The 22,335-nt window shown below is 32.7% G+C and overlaps 1 protein-coding gene across 2 annotated transcripts in view; it reads left to right on the top strand.

The window, feature by feature from the left end:
• The window catches only part of LOC145266505 (uncharacterized), a 94,925-nt gene that overhangs the window by 4,812 nt on the left and 67,778 nt on the right, over positions 1-22,335 (top strand). The window contains exons 2-6 of one of the 2 annotated variants that reach the window (XM_080122237.1): positions 7,323-7,421; positions 12,252-12,546; positions 16,951-17,184; positions 17,319-17,429; positions 20,449-20,551. In XM_080122237.1, the coding sequence (XP_079978363.1) occupies positions 12,264-12,546; positions 16,951-17,184; positions 17,319-17,429; positions 20,449-20,551 (731 nt within the window). In that variant the 5' untranslated portion in view covers positions 7,323-7,421; positions 12,252-12,263. Of the gene's footprint in view, positions 1-7,322; positions 7,422-12,248; positions 12,547-16,950; positions 17,185-17,318; positions 17,430-20,448; positions 20,552-22,335 lie in introns of both variants that reach the window. The other variant, XM_080122238.1, reaches the window with a different exon arrangement.

Here is a 22,335-nt window from a genome sequence, read left to right as displayed (position 1 = left end):
GAACACGTACTTTGTGACCATCACCGAGAAAAATATTGCGACTCTCTCACGTGACCGGACCGGTGATTATTCCCATTTAAAAAAGGGGTTAGTGTAAATTTTTCTTTCCAATTCGATGACGACTTTTATAGATTTTCGAGTATGCTGAAAATGAATGTCCTATTTTAGCGTTGGAAAAAAAATTCTGGAAATAATCAAGTTAAGCAAAAAATTGAATACTAAGTTTGATACTTCTGCATTATGCGGGCCAGCACCATTGTTAGGGGGCGATAACTCCAATTTCTTCTTGGTCAAATAAATAACAAACAAGATTTTTTCCGAACACAAAAATAATCGAAAACGAAAACATTTATTGTATAAAAATGTATCAAAATATAATTAAAAACATTTATTGAAAAGTCTGTGTAAGAAAATATAATTTTAATAAAACAATTTTGTAATTAAAGCAACAACTAAAAAAAAAACTTGAATTTTTATAAAATAGTTTAAACAATATTATATAAATGCAGGTGTACCTCAGGGGTCAATCCTTGGACCTTTATTATTATTGATATTCATAAATGACCTCCCTGATAAAATTGTCTCTGAGATGGGTATATTTGTTGACGACACCATGCTTTATAACAGGCACGAGGGGAAAAACAAATGAACACACATCCAAGGCAATGGCTGAAGACCTCCAATCTGTAATGGAATGGGGGTCAAAAATGGATGGTAACGTTCAATGTTGCCAAGACTAAGCTTGTTTCCTTTAATAAGTACAGGAAATCTTCTCAACCAACAATAACTATGGCTAAAGATACATTACCTGAAAATACTTCATTCAAACTCCTTGGCTTAACGTTCACAGGGAACATGAACTGGAACAGATACATCGAGGGCATTATCAAGGAAGAAGGTGGCCTCTCTATACCGTGCTAGAAAGTTACTTATGCCTGAAAGTATCCTGTACCTCTACAAGGTCATCATTCGCCCATTTGGGCTGGTGCATATCTGCTACTGGTCTCTCCCTACTGAACAGAGTTCAAAAGAGTCGCCAACTTGATAGGTCCTAAACTGTTGCATCCCTCTGTTTTATAAGTATTTCATATGGTGGGTGCTCTCACGAGCTACAAGCCTTTGTACCCTCTTGACGTAAATATTCCCGACAAATCAGCAAAGTCTCACCACTACACAATAGAGATCCCTAGATGTAAGAAAGCCTTCTACTCAAATAGTTTCTTCCCCCAGAACTGGTAGACTTTGGGATTCCCTTCCGGGTTCCTGCTTCCTTGACTGTACTGACATGCAGAAGTTCAAGTGTAATGTGAACAGACATCTTGCTGCTCCACTTCCTACATAGTATCCCTGCAACTTATGTCCCTGATAGTAGCCTCCTACTTCAAAGTGGCACTGTGCTTTATTTGGGGTTAAAATGTAATTAAAAAAAAAATTGTTGGAAAAAGGGTGAAAAAACTCTGCATTTTTGCATCTGTTTTACCCATGTAAAATATGTTTATGATTTGAGACAACAGCATCCAAGATAGTTATGCACACCAGTTCCAAGATCAGCAATGAGCACTATAAATCTGCAATTGGAGCTGGGTTCAACATTGGCTTTCTAGATCGACCTCTCGAACATCTTCGCGAATCTTGGAGTGGTTCTGGAGCTATTTGTTTTCTCATAAACTTTATTAAGGGGAATCGTCCTGCATCACATTTACATGGATTTAATAATAAACTGATTAATATATATATATATATATATATGGCTTGATCTCTACTCTATGAATCTTGTGCAAGATTTAATATGTTAGTTATTGCAATGAATCATTAACAAGAAAGACCTCCAATGGTGAGGCCTCATTTAGTTACCATTGCTCCCAGGTTCACTTTGGCCCTGTTAGGGCATCTGATGCTATACTGGTTTCCTGACCAAAAATACACCAAACATTACAGGCAACTGAGAACCTGTGAATTTACAATCCCTTGACATTTTCTCCTTTAGAGGAAGCCGGTTCAACCTGTCTAGGGATGAATGTTGTACATGTTCGTTGTTGTAATGAATCTTGTATGAACAGTGGAAGTTGCACCTCCATGCATTTTTTTTTTTTTTTTTTTTTTAATGCGTTTTTACCTAATGTTTAAATGCTGGTTTGATCTCACAATTATTGCGAATTTTTGTTTACCATGAGATGTCATTACATTTGTAAGGATTTTTCAATTTTTATTATACACAGAAATTTGGCTTCTAAACCAATAACACCCAAGATGACAAGTTTCTAATTTCAAACAAACTTTTAAACAGTCATAATTTAATGGTTAATCTGTGCTACCAAGATAGTTTTATTATTGTTGTTTGTTTTGCAAAGTCTATGTTATGCCTTTATCCCGTTTTCCTCAGGTCAATCTTTATCACTTCCTTCCATTTCTTTTTTTTTTATTTCTTTGACCTTCCCCTGTGAACTGAACCTGTTGCCTCAACTGTTCTACATCTACTAACCTAAGAACTCTCATCAATTTTTCTTTTTCAATGTGGTCATACCATTGAAGTTTCCTCTTCTGCAATCCTCTTACTATACTATCTAGATTTAATCTTCCTCTGAGGTCATTGCACTTAGCTTGTCTTAGTTGCATGATTGGGGTCTCCTGCAAAGCATAACCTTCATGTTGTATATTATGCAACCATGAAGCATAACGCAGCATTCATCCAGGGTGAGTTCAACCAGCTCTAAATGAGTTCACTGCATCAAGGAGGGGGGGAGGGCACAGCATACTACAGCCATTTCCAGTTTCATCGAACACCAAAAATGCTGGGGCCCAGCTGCCAACTCTGTGCCTATCTTCACTATTCCAATCTTTATCTTCAGCAAGTGAATACGATTGGAGCTACCAATTTGTAGACTTGTAAATGAATTTCTTAAGGCATCAAAGAGTGTGACCAAACCAGCAGTGTTGCATGTTGCATGGATGGTGCAGTTTGGGATTTGGTTGGAGAAATGGATGCATAGGACATGTTATAGTCAATACGTGTTGATGACCTTGAGTGTGTGGAGATCTTTGCGCATAACCAGCAGTATTGCGCATACCCACAGTGTCTCTTTTAATATGCAAGAAAATATATTTGAGTTTTTGGCACGATTCAACAAAATTTGAAGGACAAATTACGAAGCTGTGGTTACTCTATTACTGTGGCCAAGTTTAAATCTTTTATTTAACTGATAATAAATAATTAAGTGTATGAACAAAAGATTTGGTGGAACATTTGGCTAACATTAATCTTATTTGTCTGTTTTAAAAGTAATTTGGGAGATTGGTGTTAATTTGGTCAAGTTGAGGCTTTTAACAGAACATTATTCTCTATAAAGCAAAACGATTCTTTTTATTTATATAGTACTTGATTATGTTGCTTTTTTATGGAAATTGCTCAAGACAAGGCACAAAGGCACTTGATGTAAGGAGCTAACAAAAACGAGAGCTGATTATTGTAAAGATAGGAGATTGTAAAGATAGGAGTTGCCTGTTGAAAAGACTAAGGCTACAGATACAAAAACAGTGAGCAGGAAGTTTCACAACTTTTTAGTTTTTGGAAAGAAATTACTGAAATAAGCTGTATTACAATGAGGTATCAAAACAGTGAATTGTTGAAGACCACTAGATCAACGAGCTGGAACAAAGGAAGCCCGGAATAAATCGGACGATTCCGAAGAATACATGCTGTAATAGCATTTCTAAAAGAAGATTGACTAGCGACATCACGTCTGTGAGAGAAAAGTTCAACCCTTCTTCACTGTGGTGGTTTCAGAGCTTTGCCGTCTGGAGCTCTGGTTCCTAATAAGGCCATGCATGGTGGACAAGTTTGCCATCAACCCTGCTAGCAGGGCTTTGGTGAAAATTCAGGTGGTGTCGGTATCAGATTCCATTGTCTTGTGGTCATCTCTGCCTCTGGGTGTGGCAAAGACATGTTGGTGATAAAACCAGAAAGAGTTGCAGTATTACTTCTTCACCATTCTTTTGTGTGTTCTGCGATTAGCTATCTGAGTTTGCATGCAACCACTGAGCCTTCCTGCTCTCTTTTGGAGTTAAAAACCACAAGACATGCGACTAGGGAAACTCTTGTGAATTTAATATTCCCATGAATCTTCATCCTTCAGAGGAAGCCAATTCAACCTGCCTACTGGTTGTAGTAAAGTGAATGGTATGACTTTTTAGCAGTTTGGTTCTGTTGTTGGCATTAGTTTCCCGTTAATTATTTCAGATACTTAGAATATGAGCTATATGAAGGTTGGGAACATCTACTTCCCCGCTGTTACTTTTTACTTAAAACATGGCATCATTAGAGTACAGCAACAAAAGAAACGGTCATTATTTTGATGCTTGGGTGTTGAGTAAACCTAATTTTTAAAATGTAATATGATAATAATGATAATAATGATTATATAAAAATGAGAAAGTTCAAAATGTTTTTTAAAAGTTAATATTTCGGAATTATTGAAGGTTAAAATCTTAAAGAAAAAAAAAATAGATTCATGAAATACTCAGATGTTCAGAAAGTGGTGTTTTTTTTTTTTTTAATGCAGAGGAAAAAAACATGGTTGAAACCATAATACTGCTATGCTAATCTTGCACGGTACTCATAACAAATAATGCACCCAACCAGAAGGATTTAATGTAGACTAGATAATCATGAAGCGCAATCTCATGCAGTAGTCTGCCATGCACTAGGTGTGTCAGAAATTTCGTGAAAAATATTGAATAATTCCACCCCGTCTTTCCAAGCTTATAACTCCTTGAAAAATGTAATTCAAGCCCTAATTTTATTTTTTCAATTAAAGGAGCAAGGACCAAGGTTTTATAAAAAAAAAAAATAAATAAACGTGTTTTTTTTTTTAAAAAAAAAAGAGTTTAAACTTCGGACTTTACAGGTAAATTTCTAAAAAAAACACTACTTTTTTTTTTTATTATTTGAATATATTATTTATTGATTTTTTATCTTCACTTTGTGATATATAAAACTTTGGTGAGTAAATTAATTATTTACTTTTTAATAGACACTTGAAAATGGGGGGGGGGGCGTGAATAAAAAAAACAAAAAACGTTTGTCTAAAATATTATATTCGGTTTATTGGAAAGAGCATAAAATATCACATTGACCCTGAAAATATCGTAAAAATTGAATCAATAGAAAAGTTTTGATAGATTTTTAAAGTTTAAGAATTGAAAAATACTGAGCTCGTAAAATTCAATTAATTTCATTACTATTTTAAAAAAAAAAAATATTTCTATTACTTTTAAAACAACTTTATTAGTTTATTTTGGAAGTTATAATCCATAAAGAAAATAAACAACCCACTTTTAAAAGAGAAATTACGAGTATTTTATATTTTATTCGCAGTTTCGTGTTAGGGGTGTCAAAAATTCCTACAAAAATTCTGATACACCTGGCCATGCACAGCAACAGAAAGGTGAAAAGGAAAACTCGCTATTCATCAAACATTAACAGAATGGAACTATAGGATTTATGTGTGGGATCAGAAGGCACAAAGGCCATAATTCATTCCTGGACAACATTGGGTGTTTTTACCAAATGTTACAAGAAATTTAACGAATTAAATTTTTGCATTATGAAATTAGTTCCTTCTGATTTTACATGGTCAAAATCTGTTATTTTTTATGATTTAGTATTAGAAGAAAACTATTTTGATCATTACTGTGCTATGAATTAGAAGATTCATTGTGTGAGCTGTTGAAATGAATTTTATATGAACAAAGTTGTGCTTCTATGTCGTTTTGATCTTTTATTATTTATAAAGATAATTGTATTTTGTTTAATAATTATTGCTTCCATTATGTTTCATTTTGATTTACCATACAACATTTGTAAGGATTTTTTATTTCTTTACAGTCTTCATTTTTACTTGTAAAAGTGATGAAATTTTGCTTTTGGTTACATAAAATGACAAATCTTTTCATTTTCAATAAAACGGTCATAGTTCAGTGATTAAACTTTGAATTCAGTATGCTATCAAAATAAACTTAGTATTGTTTTACAAAAAAATTGCGTTCAAATTAAGTTTTTAGTTTCTGAATTCTTGAGATGAAGATTGATCATATTATTTGGATTTTTTTAACTACTATTCTCACCCTAAGTGTTATTTTGATAACATTTTGGTCAATGTAACCTATAATCTTTTTCAGATTTATCCTGTTAAACTTGGGACTCTCTCTTCTGTGCAGAATTTTGAACAGACCTCTTTATTTAATCAGCAGGGGGAGCATGCTCTGGTTCTGTCAACCATGACTTGGAAGTCTGAAGTAATTCGCAATTGTATTTTGAGTGTCGCCTTTACTGAGGATTGCATCTGTCAACTGAATTTTATTAAGTACTTTATCCACTGTGCCACAGGTCCATAAGAAGACAGTAGTTTGAAGAATCCAAATAATATGCAGATGACACATCTTTTAATTTTCAACAAACTTTGAATGATCATGATTCATTGACTACACTTTAAATGGTCCTTACAAAATAAATTTGGTATTGTTTGATAAAAAACTGTGTTCAAATTAAGTTTTTACATCCAACAATACACATGAAAAAAATTGAAAGAACTTCAAGTATCTCAAGTGGCATACATAGGAAAAGCTTGATCTAAGAAATAATCTTTTTAAATTTAAAACATCTAAAAAAATGAGTAAAGCTTGACTATTTCCATGTCTCTCACTGTTTAATATCTTTGTAACAAAATTATTAAATTCCAGAGTTAGAAGTTAAAATATAAGAAATTACAAGTTAGCCAGGCAGACTGGAAAACTAATTCTGTCAATATAAATTTCAAACAATTTTTATATGTTTTATTTAGAAACAAGTGTTGAATTTCTACTCCGTTTGAAACCTCTTAGCACACAGATTTTTATCTGGTCGGAGTAATTTCATTGCTTTCAACATCTGTGTGCATATTTACGGGGTCCATCGCTGGAACCGCAAATGGCTTGCACTCATAACAGAAGCAGCCTTGGTCAGCAAGTGTCCAGGATGTGGTTAACTTGTTGGAAAGAACTGACCCAACTGAGCTGGGATGAATACTATGACCATATATATTTTTTCATGTCAACATAATTTTAATAATTACACATTAATTTACATGTTTCTAATTTCTTCAGAAACATATAAAATTGTTCTTCCAAAATTATTAAATCATAGAATCATATATAACTTTAATTTGATATTTTATTTTTGTTATTAATCATTTTAAATAGATTGTATGCTGATTGTATGAATTGAACTCAAACCTTCAGTGAGAAAAATAACAGTATAATTTCACTGTTTTTATTATCTTTTACAGGTGTATTTATCATGTAAAATTGGCCGGTGACCAAGCTGCTAGTATAATTTTCATAATTTTTCCGAATAAAAACTGTATAAAAAAAATTCAAAGCCAAAGGTAAGCATTTTATGTATTTGCAAGTGAGGATTGTTATCTGTACTTTGTTTACTTGCCTCTTCCATAAAGACAGTTAGGCACAAGGTCAATTTTGTTGTTGGAGTCCAGCTTCTCTAAAAAGAAGCTTTTCTGGATAGGTGAAAAATTAAACATATCTCCCTCACCCATTAACATTCTTCGGTGAGGGCATCCTGATCGATTAACTATAAACCAACCCTCCTCCCCAAAAAGAAGAAACGGGGATGTGACTTCTCCATCTTTTAGTGGAATTCGCTTTTTTCCCCAGTTTCATTAAAAAGTGAAATTCTATTATAGCTTTAGTTTTATCCCCCCCCCATTCAGCTCGATTTTATTTCTTTTTCTTATAAGTGTGGTAAATGAAAAAACGTTCACATTTATTAATTCATATTCATCAAAGTTTAATAATTGAATCTACACAAGCATGTTTAAGATAGTAATCTCAGGTGTTTAACGAAGCGATAAGATTGCCAGTTTGGAGAAGTCAAAATGGAACATGAAATATATTTTCAATAGACGCTTGAAAGATTAAAAGCAAATATTGGCATATGTTTTGTAGACGTGTCCATTAAAATCTCACTTCTCATCAACAAGTTATTGTAGACACTTGTGAGGGTCATGAAGTACTATTGTAACTTAACTAATAGTGCGCATGTGATTGGATGAGAAATGGTTTTACAGTTGCAGAAGAGTCCAGATGCTCTAACGCAATCACCATTGTTTTACAGTTGCAGAAGAGTCCAGATGCTCTAACGCAATCACCATTGTTTTACAGTTGCAGAAGAGTCCAGATGCTCTAACGCAATCACCATTATTTTACAGTTGCAGAAGAGTCCAGATGCTCTAACGCAATCACCATTGTTATTAAAACGGGAATTGTTAAAATAAGAGATGTAAACTTTTAAAAGAGACAAGTATATCTTCAGTACTTTTAAGTATATAGCAGTTGAAGAGAACTGGTTTAACCTGACATTGTGTCTGATGTCATTCAAATACCTGCTTTTTCATTCCCAAACATGAACCAAGTAATAGAATTCATTTTTTAATTGACTTAATTTTAGCATAACATTTTTTAATTTAAAAACAAAAAGAATCACAAACTATTTTTGTTCATTTGGATTGAGTGTTATTTTCACTACATTTTGATCGATGTGGCCTCCAACCTTCTTCAGGTATATCTTGTTGCATATAATTGCAAACAGAAGAACCTGTGGCATAGTAGATAACGGTCTTGGTAAAATTCAGTTAAGTTAATCTTCTGGAGGTTAATGGTTCAATCCTCAGTGCGACCAACACTCAAAATACAATTGCAGATTACTTAGAATTTCTACTTAGTCTAACTGACAGAACGAGGGCATGTTAAAGGGTTCCATTCGAAATTGTCTGCAGATTTCTGAGTTTGGTAGAAAGATTCCCGAGTTCGACTACATACATCTGAAAAAGGTCGGAGATCGCATCAACGGAAACACTGGTGAAAATAACATTCAAGATGAGAAGAATAGTCCAAAGAATCCAAATAGAAATAACTTTTGTTTACTAATTTCAAAATATGTATATATAAAAAAAAAAACAAAAAAAAACTGTGCATTTGTCATATTATTGAAGAAAGTAATTTTTACACTTTGAAGTTTTTGAATTAGAAAAGTTGCATTTTTTTTTTTTTTTTTTAAATATATATACTAGCATTTCAGCCCGGCGTTGCCCGGGTGTTTGGAGGTGTATGCTGAGCAAAAAAAAAAAAAAAGAGTAAATTTTTTTTTAATTTGACCCCTATTATGACCCCTTAAAATTTATAGTTTCGGGCTCAAATCACTATTAAGTTAGATCCAGGTTCAAGGAACCGATATCTAAAATTTCAAGTGTCTAGACCCAAAATTGTCGGAGGAGTTTGGTAGAGTTCTTAAAGGTCAAATCGTTGAAATTTGACCCCTTAACAGCCAAATTTTTGGCTGACACCCATCACATCGATTTTCCCAAATCTCAGTACCCGGTATTTCAAATTTCGAGTCTATAGACTAAAAATTGACAGAGTTATCGCGTAGGGAAATGTACACAGACAGACAGACACACACACACACACAGACAGACAGACACGTTCACTTTTATAGATATATAGATATATATATATATATATATATATATATATATATATATATACATACACACACACACTATGAGAACCTCTGAAATTTCATGTGGCTCCCGTGTCTAAAAAGCAAGGTTCATACAGACTTGAATAGTCCTTGAATTTTGACTTTTGTCTTTTTATTATTTCCTTGAAAATTTCTTGAAATAACCTTGAAAATTGTATTCTTTATGTCCAGTAAAAATTTGTGTTGAAATATTTAAAAATATAATCCAAATAAATACTATTAAATTATTATTTAAGTATTAATATAATTAAAATATTTTTTAAATATTGAAAATAAAATTGAAATTGCATCGTATTATTGTAGAGTTACGTCCTTTTATCACAAAACTACTTTGGGTAGTTTCGTGATAAAGATTGAAATCTGACTGTTTGTTCTCATCTATAATTTAATTTTATAATTTTTTAAAGTGGGAGGGAGGAGTAGTGGCGGTCGCCATAAATAAAATTACCCCCCGCCCATCTCTCTAAAAAAAAAAATACTTTCCTTGTGCAGACGGGACTTTCCAATGCCCCCCCCCCCCTCCCCAAGAAAAAAATTTGTGATTTAAAATTAGGCTGGCCAGGCCAAAATATAATTGAACAAGACTGGAGCTATCTTGGTTGAAAATTAAAAACTGTAAAGAGTGTTAATATTCAGATGAAATAATAAAAGCATTTAAAACTATTTAAAAACGTAAAAAAAAAAAAAAAATTATGCAATTTGGTTGCAAAATAGCTGTTATTGGCTATAACATTTATTTGTTGAATATTTGATTTTTGATGTTTTCAAATCGCTGTGGATTGTAAAACAAACCCTAAATTTTGTTTTGAAAACTTGAATTTTGTCTGGAGAAGGCCTTGAAAAACTTTGAAAACTCCTTGAAGATGTACATTGAAAATATGTACGAACTCTGAAAGGAGGTTAATATGTTCCCCCTTTTTTTTTTTTTTTTTTGTGGACGCCCAGCATAAACTTAAACCTGTTGGGGGGGGGGGGGGTTAGAGTGGAAGCCCTCAATATATCTAAGGCTTTTGACAGGGTATGGTACAATGGTTTTCTAAGGAAAATTAGATCATATGGTATCACTGGAAGAATACATAATGTAATTAAATCCTTCTTAAATTCGAGAAAAATCCAGGTTGTCCTTGACAGTTGTACATCTAAACAATATGATATAAATGCGAGAGTACCTCAGTGGTCTATTCTTGGACCTTTATTATTTCTGATATTCATAAATGACCTCCCTGATAAAATTGTTTCTGAGATGGGTATATCTGCTGATGATATCACGCTTTATAACAGGCACAAGGGGAAAACAAATGAAAAGATATCTAAGGAAATAGCAGAAACACTCTGTAGTGGAATGGGGACAAAAATGCATAGTCATATTCAATACTGCCAAGACTAAGCTTGTTTCCTTCAATAATTACAAGAAACCTTCTCTACCACCAATAGCAATGGCCAAGAACACATTACCCGAAAGTACTTCCTTTAAACTCCTCGGTCTAATGTTTACAGGGAACATGAACCGGAATAGATACATTGAGAGCATTGCCAAGGCTGCTACGAAGGCTTTCTTTACTGTGCTAGAAAACTACTTACACCTGAAAGTATCCTATACCTCTATAAGGTCACTGTTCGCCCATGTATGGAGTACTGCTGTCACATTTGGGCTGGTGCATCTGCTACTTGTCTCTCACTCTGGGACAGGGTTCAAAAGAGAGTCGCAAATCTGATAGGTCCTTCAGCCTCTGTCCCATCGACGAAATATTGCATCCCTCTGCCTGTTCTAGAAGTACTTTAATGGTGAATGCTCTGATGAACTACAAGCACTTGTACCTCCTCGACGTGAATACCCCTGACAAACTTGAGAAGCAGCTAAATCCCACCCCTTCACAGAGATCCCTAGGTGTAAGAAAGCTGTCTACTCCAATAGTTTCTTCCCCAGAACTGTTGCACTGATGAACTCCCTTCCGGGATTCTGCTTTCCCAACTGTACTGACATGCAGAAGTTCAAGTGTAATGTAAACAAACATCTTACTGCTTAACTCCCTCTATAGTATCCCTGCAACTTATATCCCTGATAGTAGCCCCCTACTTCAAAGTGGCACTGTGCCTTGTTTTGGATGAAAATTGAATTAAAAAAAAAATAAATAATAGAAATCATCACTTTCGCAAACAACCTTGTGTTCGCTTAGCTTGTAAAATGCCAGCAGAAAATGTAGAAAAGAAAAGCATAATTTTATAGGTCGCTCATTGGTGAACATATGTCATTAATTTGCATATGTACACAATTGGTAACTGTTAAAAGGGACGAATTCTAAAGCATGAGGTTGAGTCTTTTGTTGGATAGCTTAGAACGAATGATGGGAGATAATATCGAATTCACAAGGATTTATTACAAGTTGAGAGAAGAAAGGTGTAAAAAGACTTTCATGCGTTGTATCGACAAGATGATGCTTTGACACTGCCAGTGTTTTTTTGTTTGTTTTGTTCCCTTTCCATTTTATAAAACCTTACAATATTATACTATCTCTGAACAAAGTAGGAACTACACTTATGTCGATAGTATCACAATATAACAATTTTATATTTTGCTTCTTTTGTGTGAATTTTGTTTTAACAAATTTTACAAACTGTTGCTCATAATGTTTGTCTTTTTCTTTTAATACACAAGCAGGATATCAGTGATATGCCCGCACAGTCTACTGAGAATATAACTGCACTTGACGAAGCTGTTGAAGCTTCTCTGACTGGTTCGGAAGCTGTGCGACCTTCGTTGTCATCTTTGCCAAAGAAGGTCCTTCTTAGCAGTATTAACTTCCAGCTATCCAGCAAAACACACACAATACAGCTGGACAAGTTCAAGTCCAAGTATATTGTTCTCAACACTAAAGCCTCACAGAAGCCATCTAACTCCCCTAGTGTGACGGCGTCAGCCTGCTCTAACTCCCGGACAGAAGATGAAGAGAATAGTAAGTTGTGATTGTTTTTTAAATTCTTTTACCATCTGCCTCCTTTGACTCGAGGGATGAGACTTGATCTCCATATTAGATACATAGATATCATAATGTTCAATTAAAATTTTTTACCTAAACAGTGCGTTAATGAAGTTTTCCTCTCCCCAATTGACCAGTTAATTATGTTATATTTCTTTTTTGTGCTCTCTTGATCTTACTGGATTCTAGAACAAGAATTTATCTGGTCTGGTGGATTATCTAGCTTAGTGTTGTTATTTTAGTAAACATCTCTTGGGGAAGGTGCGCCTTTCCTCATAATATATAACTATGTTTAGGAGATCTTCTTTGAATATTATATGTATGGGAAAGTATCCTAATGCCAGGTTGAATTTCTTTCTACCAAGACACTAGTGTTTGTAGGTATAAAAAATTATTAATATTGATTGAAAAAATATTACGGTTTATAAACTCCTTTAAGAGATTAAAGTTGAGCCCCATTTAGTGAATTGAAAAAAAAATGTGATCAATTAGCATACATGCATTGTTCCAAACTTCCTGTTTGTTGAATACTCTCATGGTCATTGATTATGACAAGGCACCTTACATGGCTTCATAAGTATCTAGATTCACGTCCATTCAGTAGCCGAAAGGAAAAACGCTAGCCTGTAAAGTCAAGGTTGGCTTTGTTGACCGGGTTCGAATCTACTGAATAGCAATAATTGTCGCTTCCTACTATACTGATTGCATAAGCATGAAATCAATAGCTATAAACAATTATTAATATTTATGTATATATATATATATACTAGCTGGTAGCCCGGCATTGGCCAGTCATACAATACGCTTAAACATTTTATTTATGCAGACTGCTTATGTACTATTATAGAATCAATCCTCTATTGATTATTATATATTACAAGGAATAATTGGCCTGCTGAACATATTTGCAATAAAAATTTAATAATGATAATGTCGTTCATCAAATTTTTCCTGCTTGTTTACAATATCACATCAGCTGAAATTTGGATGTGATGATGATTGCCCTGGAAAAGTCACTTCTGATAAATGTTTAATTTTAAAATATGCAAACAAAGAAATGACTTGCAGCGATTTTAAATAGTACCTCTTTTATTGTAAATTGAACTCGTTAAAAAAAAAAAAATTAAAATAAAATGGTGAGATACACTCTGGTTTGAACAGAGGATCATTCAATCTGTTGTTGAATGCTTTACCACTAGGCTACATCTCCAGATTATAACAAGTTAGTTTTTTAAGAAATGATTTGCTGAAATTTAATTATCTCCCTTGTCAGCGTAACATAAAATATTCCTCTGTCAAAATTATTCATGTTTATCTAAGTTTTATCTTAAGAGAGAAATGCTATTTTTAAGATCGGATTTTTTTTTTTTTTTTTTTGATTTTCAATACCTATTTAATGACTTTCTATAAAAAACATATCAAAGAACACTGCCAGACATATAAATTAGCTTTGTGTGAAATTTGCAAAAGATAGGTTCGGCCATTTTGGGACCTATAAGAAAGGAACTCGCTCACACACAGTGAGCTTGTTATTTTCCCCGATTTTCATTTAAAAAAAAAAACGATAAATATGCAGATATTTTCCTAAACATCAAAATACACTTGTTTTTAGCTTTACTGATATTTTAAAATCAATAAATATTATTTTATTATTATTACCAGCAATAGAAGATTTTACTTTAAACAAAATCAAATAAAAAAGACAAAAATCGTTTTGGCATCAGAAAATAGACATAAATTTTTCCGATACCAATTCCAATCTTGGATTTTTTTTTTGTTTCCCCCCCCCCCCCAAATTCTGATTAATCGTCTCAACACTAATATATATATATATATATATATATATATAATGTGTGTATATATAATCCCAGGGGAACAATATCAAAGCAAATTTATACAGTTCAGATTACTTCAAATAGGAATCAATTTCTAAAGCAAAGATGAAGTTCAATATTTAAAAAGTAAAAAATTTAATATAACTATTACAGAAGTATTGCAAAGTTATATCATTCTATGATTTTCAGACAACACTCTTTTGTTAGAAGGGTGAGAAATCTGAAGTATTTTACAAAATAAAGATAAAAATCCTCAAGAATGTCAGATTGGCAATCAGACCATTAGAAATGATATCAGTTACAATTTCCTGTATCTCTACAAAACTACCATTTACCCATGCATAGAGTACTATAGCCACATCTGGGTTGGTGCATTCACAACTAATCTCTTCTTCTTAAACAAGGTTCAATAAAATCTCAAATCAACCAAGCTCCAACCCCTGTCCACTCATTGCTGCGATGTTGCATCCCTGAGTCTGTTTTGCAAGTACTTTAATGAAATGCTCTGAACTCGTTGCATTTGTATCCTCTTGACCTACATACCCCCTGACAAACCTGTTCAGTCACAAAATCCCAGCCTTTTACTGTAGATGCTGGTAAACTTTCTATCCTAATAGTTTCTTTCTTCGGACTACTAGACTTTTGAATTCCCTTTCTGCTTCCCTGACTGTACTGACATGCAGAAGTTTAAATGTAATGTAAACAGACATCTCATTCATTACATAGTTCCGTGAATATGATCTCAAATAGTGGCCCTTTACATCCAAGTGGCAACATAATTTGTTTAGGGCAAACTTGAGCTTAAAAACAAAAAAGAGGGAGATTCAGTAACAGCAAAATCTGATTATAAAAAAACAAAATATTAAAAAAAAAGTACAAAGCGTAATTCAGATTTGACTATTTTTCCTTTGTACTTGATATTGTTTCGAACAATCTTTGACTGCTCATCTACCATCCCTCTGCAGATTTCCATACTTATTTTTTTCTTTGATTTTGTTAATCATTCATGCTTGTTTGAAATAATAAAAATCGACAAATTGAATTTCAACTAAAAATAATCTTCTCCGCTTGTTTATCATGTTAAAATTAGTAACATATCCAAAAATTACAAAAAATGAAGTAGAAAATTAATAATGAAAATAGTTTTCGAAGAAATTGCAAATTTTACTTAAATATTAAACAAGAATTTTTGTGATAGGTGAGGTAACTGCGTGAAGTTGGGGATTTCAAAATAATAATGGTGGATCGTTAAATCATGAAAGTGCATGTTTTGTGTAGTAATGTATTACTATGTTACTAATTTTGACATGACAATTAAGTAGATAGCATTGCTTTTAGTTGAAATTCAATTTTTGATTTTTGTTTTTTATCTAAACTAGTACCCAATCACCATAATCAGATCAAATTATACTATTAAGAAATTTTTTTACTTTCACTCTTTTTAAAAATATCTACTTAATTTGGACATTTGAACCTTTGACAACACTGAGTATCCCTTTAAAAACAGGACTACAACTTTGATTAGTCTCTTATTTCTATGTATATAAAGTTGCACATATTAATAATCTTACATTTAAAAGTGATGAAATTGGACAAGGCTGTGTGGCTCATTGGTAAAACATTAGACTGCTGATAATGTAGTTGTGAGTTCAATCCTTGTTGATCAGCGATCCATGCTGATGATGGGTTGTACCCAGAAACATGTGTATATGGATATATTTTATGCACATAAAAATATTTAAATATTTAATAAATGATAATAGTTACACATTTAAATATATTAATATTTATTTATACAAACCTGTAGAGGCTTTGCTACACTGGCATGACACTGTTTCAATATGTAGTTATTAATGACTAAGATCTAATCAAGCAAAAAAAAACATGTTTTTTTTTCTTGGATGTTCTATATTGGAAAGTGAAAAGAAGAAAAGCAATTTAGATTGAAAATAATGTAAACCTGTTTTAAAAAATATTTTCAAAAAATTATTCGGTTATGAGCTCAGAAGGTTATTTTTAGTAATGAATTTGGGTGTGGTGCCTAGCAACATGGAAAAAGAGATAGAGGGACGGTGGACAAGAATGAAGATAAGAAGGTGCAATATTAAAAGGTGAATCCACTTTTTTCACCTGATTTGATCGTATTCATAATTACAGATCAAACTATTGGCGTGCCAATACAACAAAGGTGTACTTGTTTGTATAAATAAATATTAGTATATATTTGTTATTGAACACTATTTCATAAACCCAGTGGGTATTCTTTCGATTTTATCCTACAATTTTTTGTAATAATAAAAAAGGCAAATAAATTGGCTTTTTATTATTTACAGAAGTTAAAAAAAGAGATTCAAATGTAATTTTGCAATTTTTGATAAAAGAAAAAAACTTTAAAAGAAATGCAAAACAAAAATGTAAGTATAAATTTCTTCTGGGCAGCACCAATCAAGACAACTAATTTTTTATATTTCTCTTGATTTTTTAGAATTTTTTTGTCCTGTGTAAATATTGATTTTTTTTTTTTTTTTTTTTTCATGCTTTCCAGACTCTTCTTCAGCCATGAGTGGCCAACGAGAGGGTGATGGCCTGCCCACTCCCAGGTACGTCATTTACCCAGCTGACAAGCTCATGTTGGAGTGGTGGCCACGGCGTGTTCAGAAAATAGGTTCTGGTCTACACAACTTAGGAAACACATGTTTTCTCAATGCCACTTTACAGTGTTTATCTTACACGCCCCCACTTGTGAACCATCTTTTAAGCGACGAACACACAAATAGCTGTAAGTACACTTTGCTCTTCTTCTTTTTTTTTTTTTTGTCATTTGTATTCTCTAAATAAACAGTTTCTTTTATTAGAAGAATTGTAAAAATAAAGTTGATCTAACTTTTCTTTCTTTTTTTTTTTTTTCTCCAGGTAAACAAGCTGGCTTTTGTATGATGTGTGAACTACAGGTGCATATACGACGTTGCTATGAGAATTCTGGCCATGCCATCAAACCACAGTCCATTTTGCAGAAGTTAAAAGGTAAATCTTAATACAGGCAATTATGAGAAATCTGTGTTCCCTCACTCAACAAGAAACGCCAACCATACTGTATCTGGATTTCTCCTTCATCTTTTCTGGCTATCTCATCGTCTCTCATATCGAGAGGGCATGCACAGGTTCATAAGTATAAAAAAAAACAAAATAAAACACAAACTCCGACACATTCTGCAAATATCAGTTGCACTCTGTGCGTGTGACATGATTGATCGTCTACATGCTGAAGTCCACATCTACATCTTATGTTGAAGCCATGTTTGTCAGTTGCTTCCAAGCCATGACTTGTGTTCAACTGTCAATTTTCACAGCTGTGTTCAACTGTTGCAAATCCAAAACAGTCCATAAAGTGTCTTAAAACTTATTCTTTAAACTAACTCTAAATATATAGATCTCTTTTGTTCCTGTTAACTGCCACACCTTGATTAACAATCCTATTTTAATGCCCTTAGTGTGTGTTAAATAACTTTCTATACTTTTTGTTCTAATTCCTCTTTTTTTATATATTTAAAAATTTTTGAAATTCTCAAGTCTTTGAAGGTGATGGTTTGGTGTCAATAGTATCACACAATGTTATATTGTGTGTGGGGGGGGGGTTGAAGTGAATCATCAACATATGGAGAAAACTTTAGGACTAGACTCTATGTTCCTATTATTAGCCACTCTCTCTAGATTGTCATCAAACTCCCAATTTACATTGGTCGTTCAAGCTGCCAGATTGTTAGCCTTGTACAATATAAGGTGATTGGTGATGCGAGTATTTCACTTTTTACCAGTCTTGAGCGTAAAATCTTTTTTGAAATAGAAAGATGTAGTTCCAAGCAAAATAACTAAATAACTTTCTAGTTTCTATATCCAAGAAATTTCCCCTGTCACGATTCACATTTTTATTCAGTTCTGTCAAAGTAAAGCCGATTGTTTGGTGCATTAATGCCTTATGTGTAAAATCATTCTTGAAATAGCAAAATGCAGTTCCAAGCAAAAAAAGAATGGCAGCATAAATTTGGTTAGAGAATCTTTCCTGCACAAAGAAATCATTCAGCTAATATCAACAGAAACATTGTGGTCCTCTTGTTTCCATACAAAAAAAGGATAAAACTATCATTTACAAAGTTTTTTTTATTCATAACTTTGTTATAAACATGAAAAAATGGCCGGTCACTTAACTAGATAAATCGAATAAAGTCTGTTTTATACATGCGTGTGTGGTTGCTGATCTTTCGTTCTTTTGAATGTCGCTTTTCCATGTATAGTCAACAGGATTCAGTCATTTTATAAAGCTGTTCTGGTATCTGATTGGTTCATACATATCACACAAATATTACAAATGTCAAAAATATTGCAACAACCAAAATTTCACTTTTTTTTTTTAACCTTTTTTTTTTGTTTTTTTGTTTTTTTTACTTCCTTCTCATTGTTTCTCTTTTCCTGTTTTTATCTCTTCCATTTCCCTTCTGAGAATCTTGATATTGCAGCACTTAAAACAAGTCCTAACACGAGTACGAGCAGTATAGAAAACCATTGTTTGATCAAAGAATGACTTCCTGCCTCCATCCCAGACTACATGTGCTCTTAAAGACTTTGTCTTTAATTTTTACTTTCTCATAGTTGAAACTGATTGATAAATTGCTTTGGCTAAAAATGATGTTCAATTCTGACAAATAGATGCAGTTGTAGATCCCAAATTTAGATGGGATTGATTAAAGGAGAAAGATTCTCTTACTAGTGATAATAGCGATCAAAACATACACAGGACTGTGGCGTTAGTAGCCTAAATGCTTGATTCAAGAGTCTCTTCTCCTACCCCACTCTCTCACCCTGTCTTTACTCCGCAATACTTTTTAAAACAAAATTTAGTGGACTCTTTAATTCTATCTTAAAATATGCTTCATTAAGCTCATCTTTGAATATACATTATTCCTTAGTAAAATTTTTCCGGTTATGATCCAAACTAACCAATCAGATCCATTTGCCTCGCTATCATTTACAAAGTTGAAACATTAATTGAAATTAATTTTATTTATTGTGGACAATTATTCTCATCTTTTATTAGCTGTTTCACAACATTTCAGCCAACTATTCCTCTGGCCTTCGTCAGGTGGTATAAGAACTCTGAATCTCCTGACTGCATCCGCTGCAATTACTGCCTTCCATAGTTGTTGTCTCGCCACATCGTGAAACAACTAATAAAAGATGAGGATAATAGTCCGCAATAAATAAAATTAATAAACAATACTCATCTCAATAATGAATTCCAATTAAATAATATATGAATTGAAATGTTTTTATTCATAACTTTCTTTCAAACATATCGGTAAATTAACACTTTTTAATACAAATTTATCTTTTAAATGTGACCATAAAAAAGAAAACAAAAGAAATCAATTTGCTTTTTCACTTGCAATTTACAAATAGATCACAATTTATATTGAATTGTTCCAACTTGATTATTAACAAACATTAAATATTTATTCAATGAGTAAAACACTGTTGTAAAACAAGTATTTGTTCTATTCTAAGTACTTATTGAGCTAAAACACAACAAATAGTTAATTAATAAAATTACTTTTTCAAACCAATATGCAAATTAACCTTGCAAATGATATTACATTAGCTAGCACAGCTTGAGCGAGCATGTTTGTTTTTTGTTTTCTTTTTCTTTTTTAAATGGAAATGTCTCCAGACAAAACACGAAGGAACTTAAAAGAAAAAGTCAAGAACAGATCCACGATGGATTGATAGATTTTGACCCAGAAAACAGCAATTCTTCTCCCTTTATCAGGCCAGAGTGTGCTAATCATAGTGTGCTGGCGTTTCAAAGCAATAATTAACTTTGTGCCTCGCCTTTTTTTCAAAGGAGGTAGATAAATATGTATTATATGAAAATGGATGTGTCTGTTATCTAAAGTTGAAGTAATCTGAAATAGGATTTTAAAATTTTATTGTTAGTGCCAGAAATGAGGCCAACTTTTGTATTAATTTTGATAATGGATTTATTTTTCAGTGATTGCGAAACACATGCATTTTGGACGACAGGAAGATGCTCATGAATTTTTACGCTATGTTGTGGATGCTCTTCAAAAATCCTGCCTTAATGGATATCTCAAGTAAGAATGACTTTAATGTTTCTTTATCATTACATCATGAAAAATACTTTCTTTATTTTTGTTAATAGTTCGAACTTTTGGTTTAGTTACTCCTGTAACATTTTAAACATTGCATAAAATTTTATGTTTACGTAAGTGTGCCCTTTTCAGGTGTACGTTTTTACCAATGAGCGATCATTAACTAGATAAATTAAATAAGGTCTACATATGTGCATGATCGTTGATCATTCATTCTTTTGCCTGTCGCTTTTCCATGTGTTGACTGCGATCTTTCTGTGGTTGTTGATCTTTTGTTCAACTCTAGACAAATCAACTCACACGTGAAAATATGGTGGAGATTTGCTGATGTTTCAAAGGTTTTATTTAAAGAGAGTTCAATCATGGGAGGAGATCGATATCTAACTAATTACTTGTTTTTTTAACTTGGTGATGGCAACATACTGGCAGTCTTGAGGTAACATTCACTTGTATTTTTTCATTGTCGGGTGCATCTCGTCTGTCCTGCTTCTCTGCTTGGATTGACTGTTTAAAATCCTTTTGTTTATCTCCTCACATGTGTAATGTCATTACCTTCTATATCTCTACACCTGCATATCTAGGGCATTTTGTCTAGGTCCCTAACTTTTGACACCACCCCCCTGCTGCTTCAATCATGCTACCTGCAGTTGGGTCTATTTCTCTTTGCCGTCAGGTTATCCTGACATGTACTAGCGTAACCCTTTGCCAAAATGCATACTAGTTAATATAATCTCTATTGTGTTCCAATATATGTAATTATATTTTTATGTGTTTTTCATGTTGAAAATATATGGATGGCAAAGTTATTCAGAAATTTTACTTGTATAATATCATTGGCATACAGTGACAGATTCTTGTCTGATAGACATAATCAATGGATTTTCAGTACTGGTGACTTTTTCCATTACTAACAAGCAGTGTGGTTGCTACTGCCAATGAAGGGAAGAGTCTATCTGATATGTGTACGTAATCAAATGATGTGTGAACGTTAAACTTTGCCAGTGAGGGTTGAGGATGTGTGTTGCATGAAGAGAAATAATGAATATGTGATTTGAGTGTTAAAGGCAAATTTAATTCTGTAAGCATTTCAAGAAAGTGATTTGTCTAATTATACACCCTTGCTTGTACACACTAGAAACACATATGTAAATTAGATTGCAAAGTAATAAGTCTTTTCTGTATAAAAATAATATAGAATAATAATACTTTTTATAGTGAGAAATTGGTAAGTGTTTTGGGCTTTCCTCAAATTCTGGGATTTCAGATTTTATGTGGCAGATGTAATGAAATTTTATAACTAATAATTTTTATGTGGGAGATGTAATGAAATTTTATAACTAATAATTTTTATGTGGGAGATGTAATGAAATTTTATAACTAATAATTTTTATGTGGGAGATGTAATGAAATTTTATAACTAATAATTTTTATGTGGGAGATGTAATGAAATTTTATAACTAATAATTTTTATGTGGGAGATGTAATGAAATTTTATAACTAATAATTTTTATGTGGGAGATGTAATGAAATTTTATAACTAATAATTTTTATGTGGGAGATGTAATGAAATTTTATAACTAATAATTTTTATGTGGGAGATGTAATCAAATTTTATAACTAATAATTTTTATGTGGGAGATGTAATGAAATTTTATAACTAATAATTTTTATGTGGGAGATGTAATGAAATTTTATAACTAATAATTTTTATATGGGAGATGTAATGAAATTTTATAACTAATAATTTTTATGTGGGAGATGTAATG

The sequence above is a fragment of the Euprymna scolopes genome, chromosome 41 (genome assembly GCF_053919585.1).
Source record: "Euprymna scolopes isolate OS-2025 chromosome 41, ASM5391958v1, whole genome shotgun sequence".
Classification (NCBI taxonomy): Eukaryota; Metazoa; Mollusca; class Cephalopoda; order Sepiida; family Sepiolidae; genus Euprymna; species Euprymna scolopes.
Note: the sequence above shows the minus strand (reverse complement) of the source record. Positions and strands in the feature narration are given on the sequence as shown.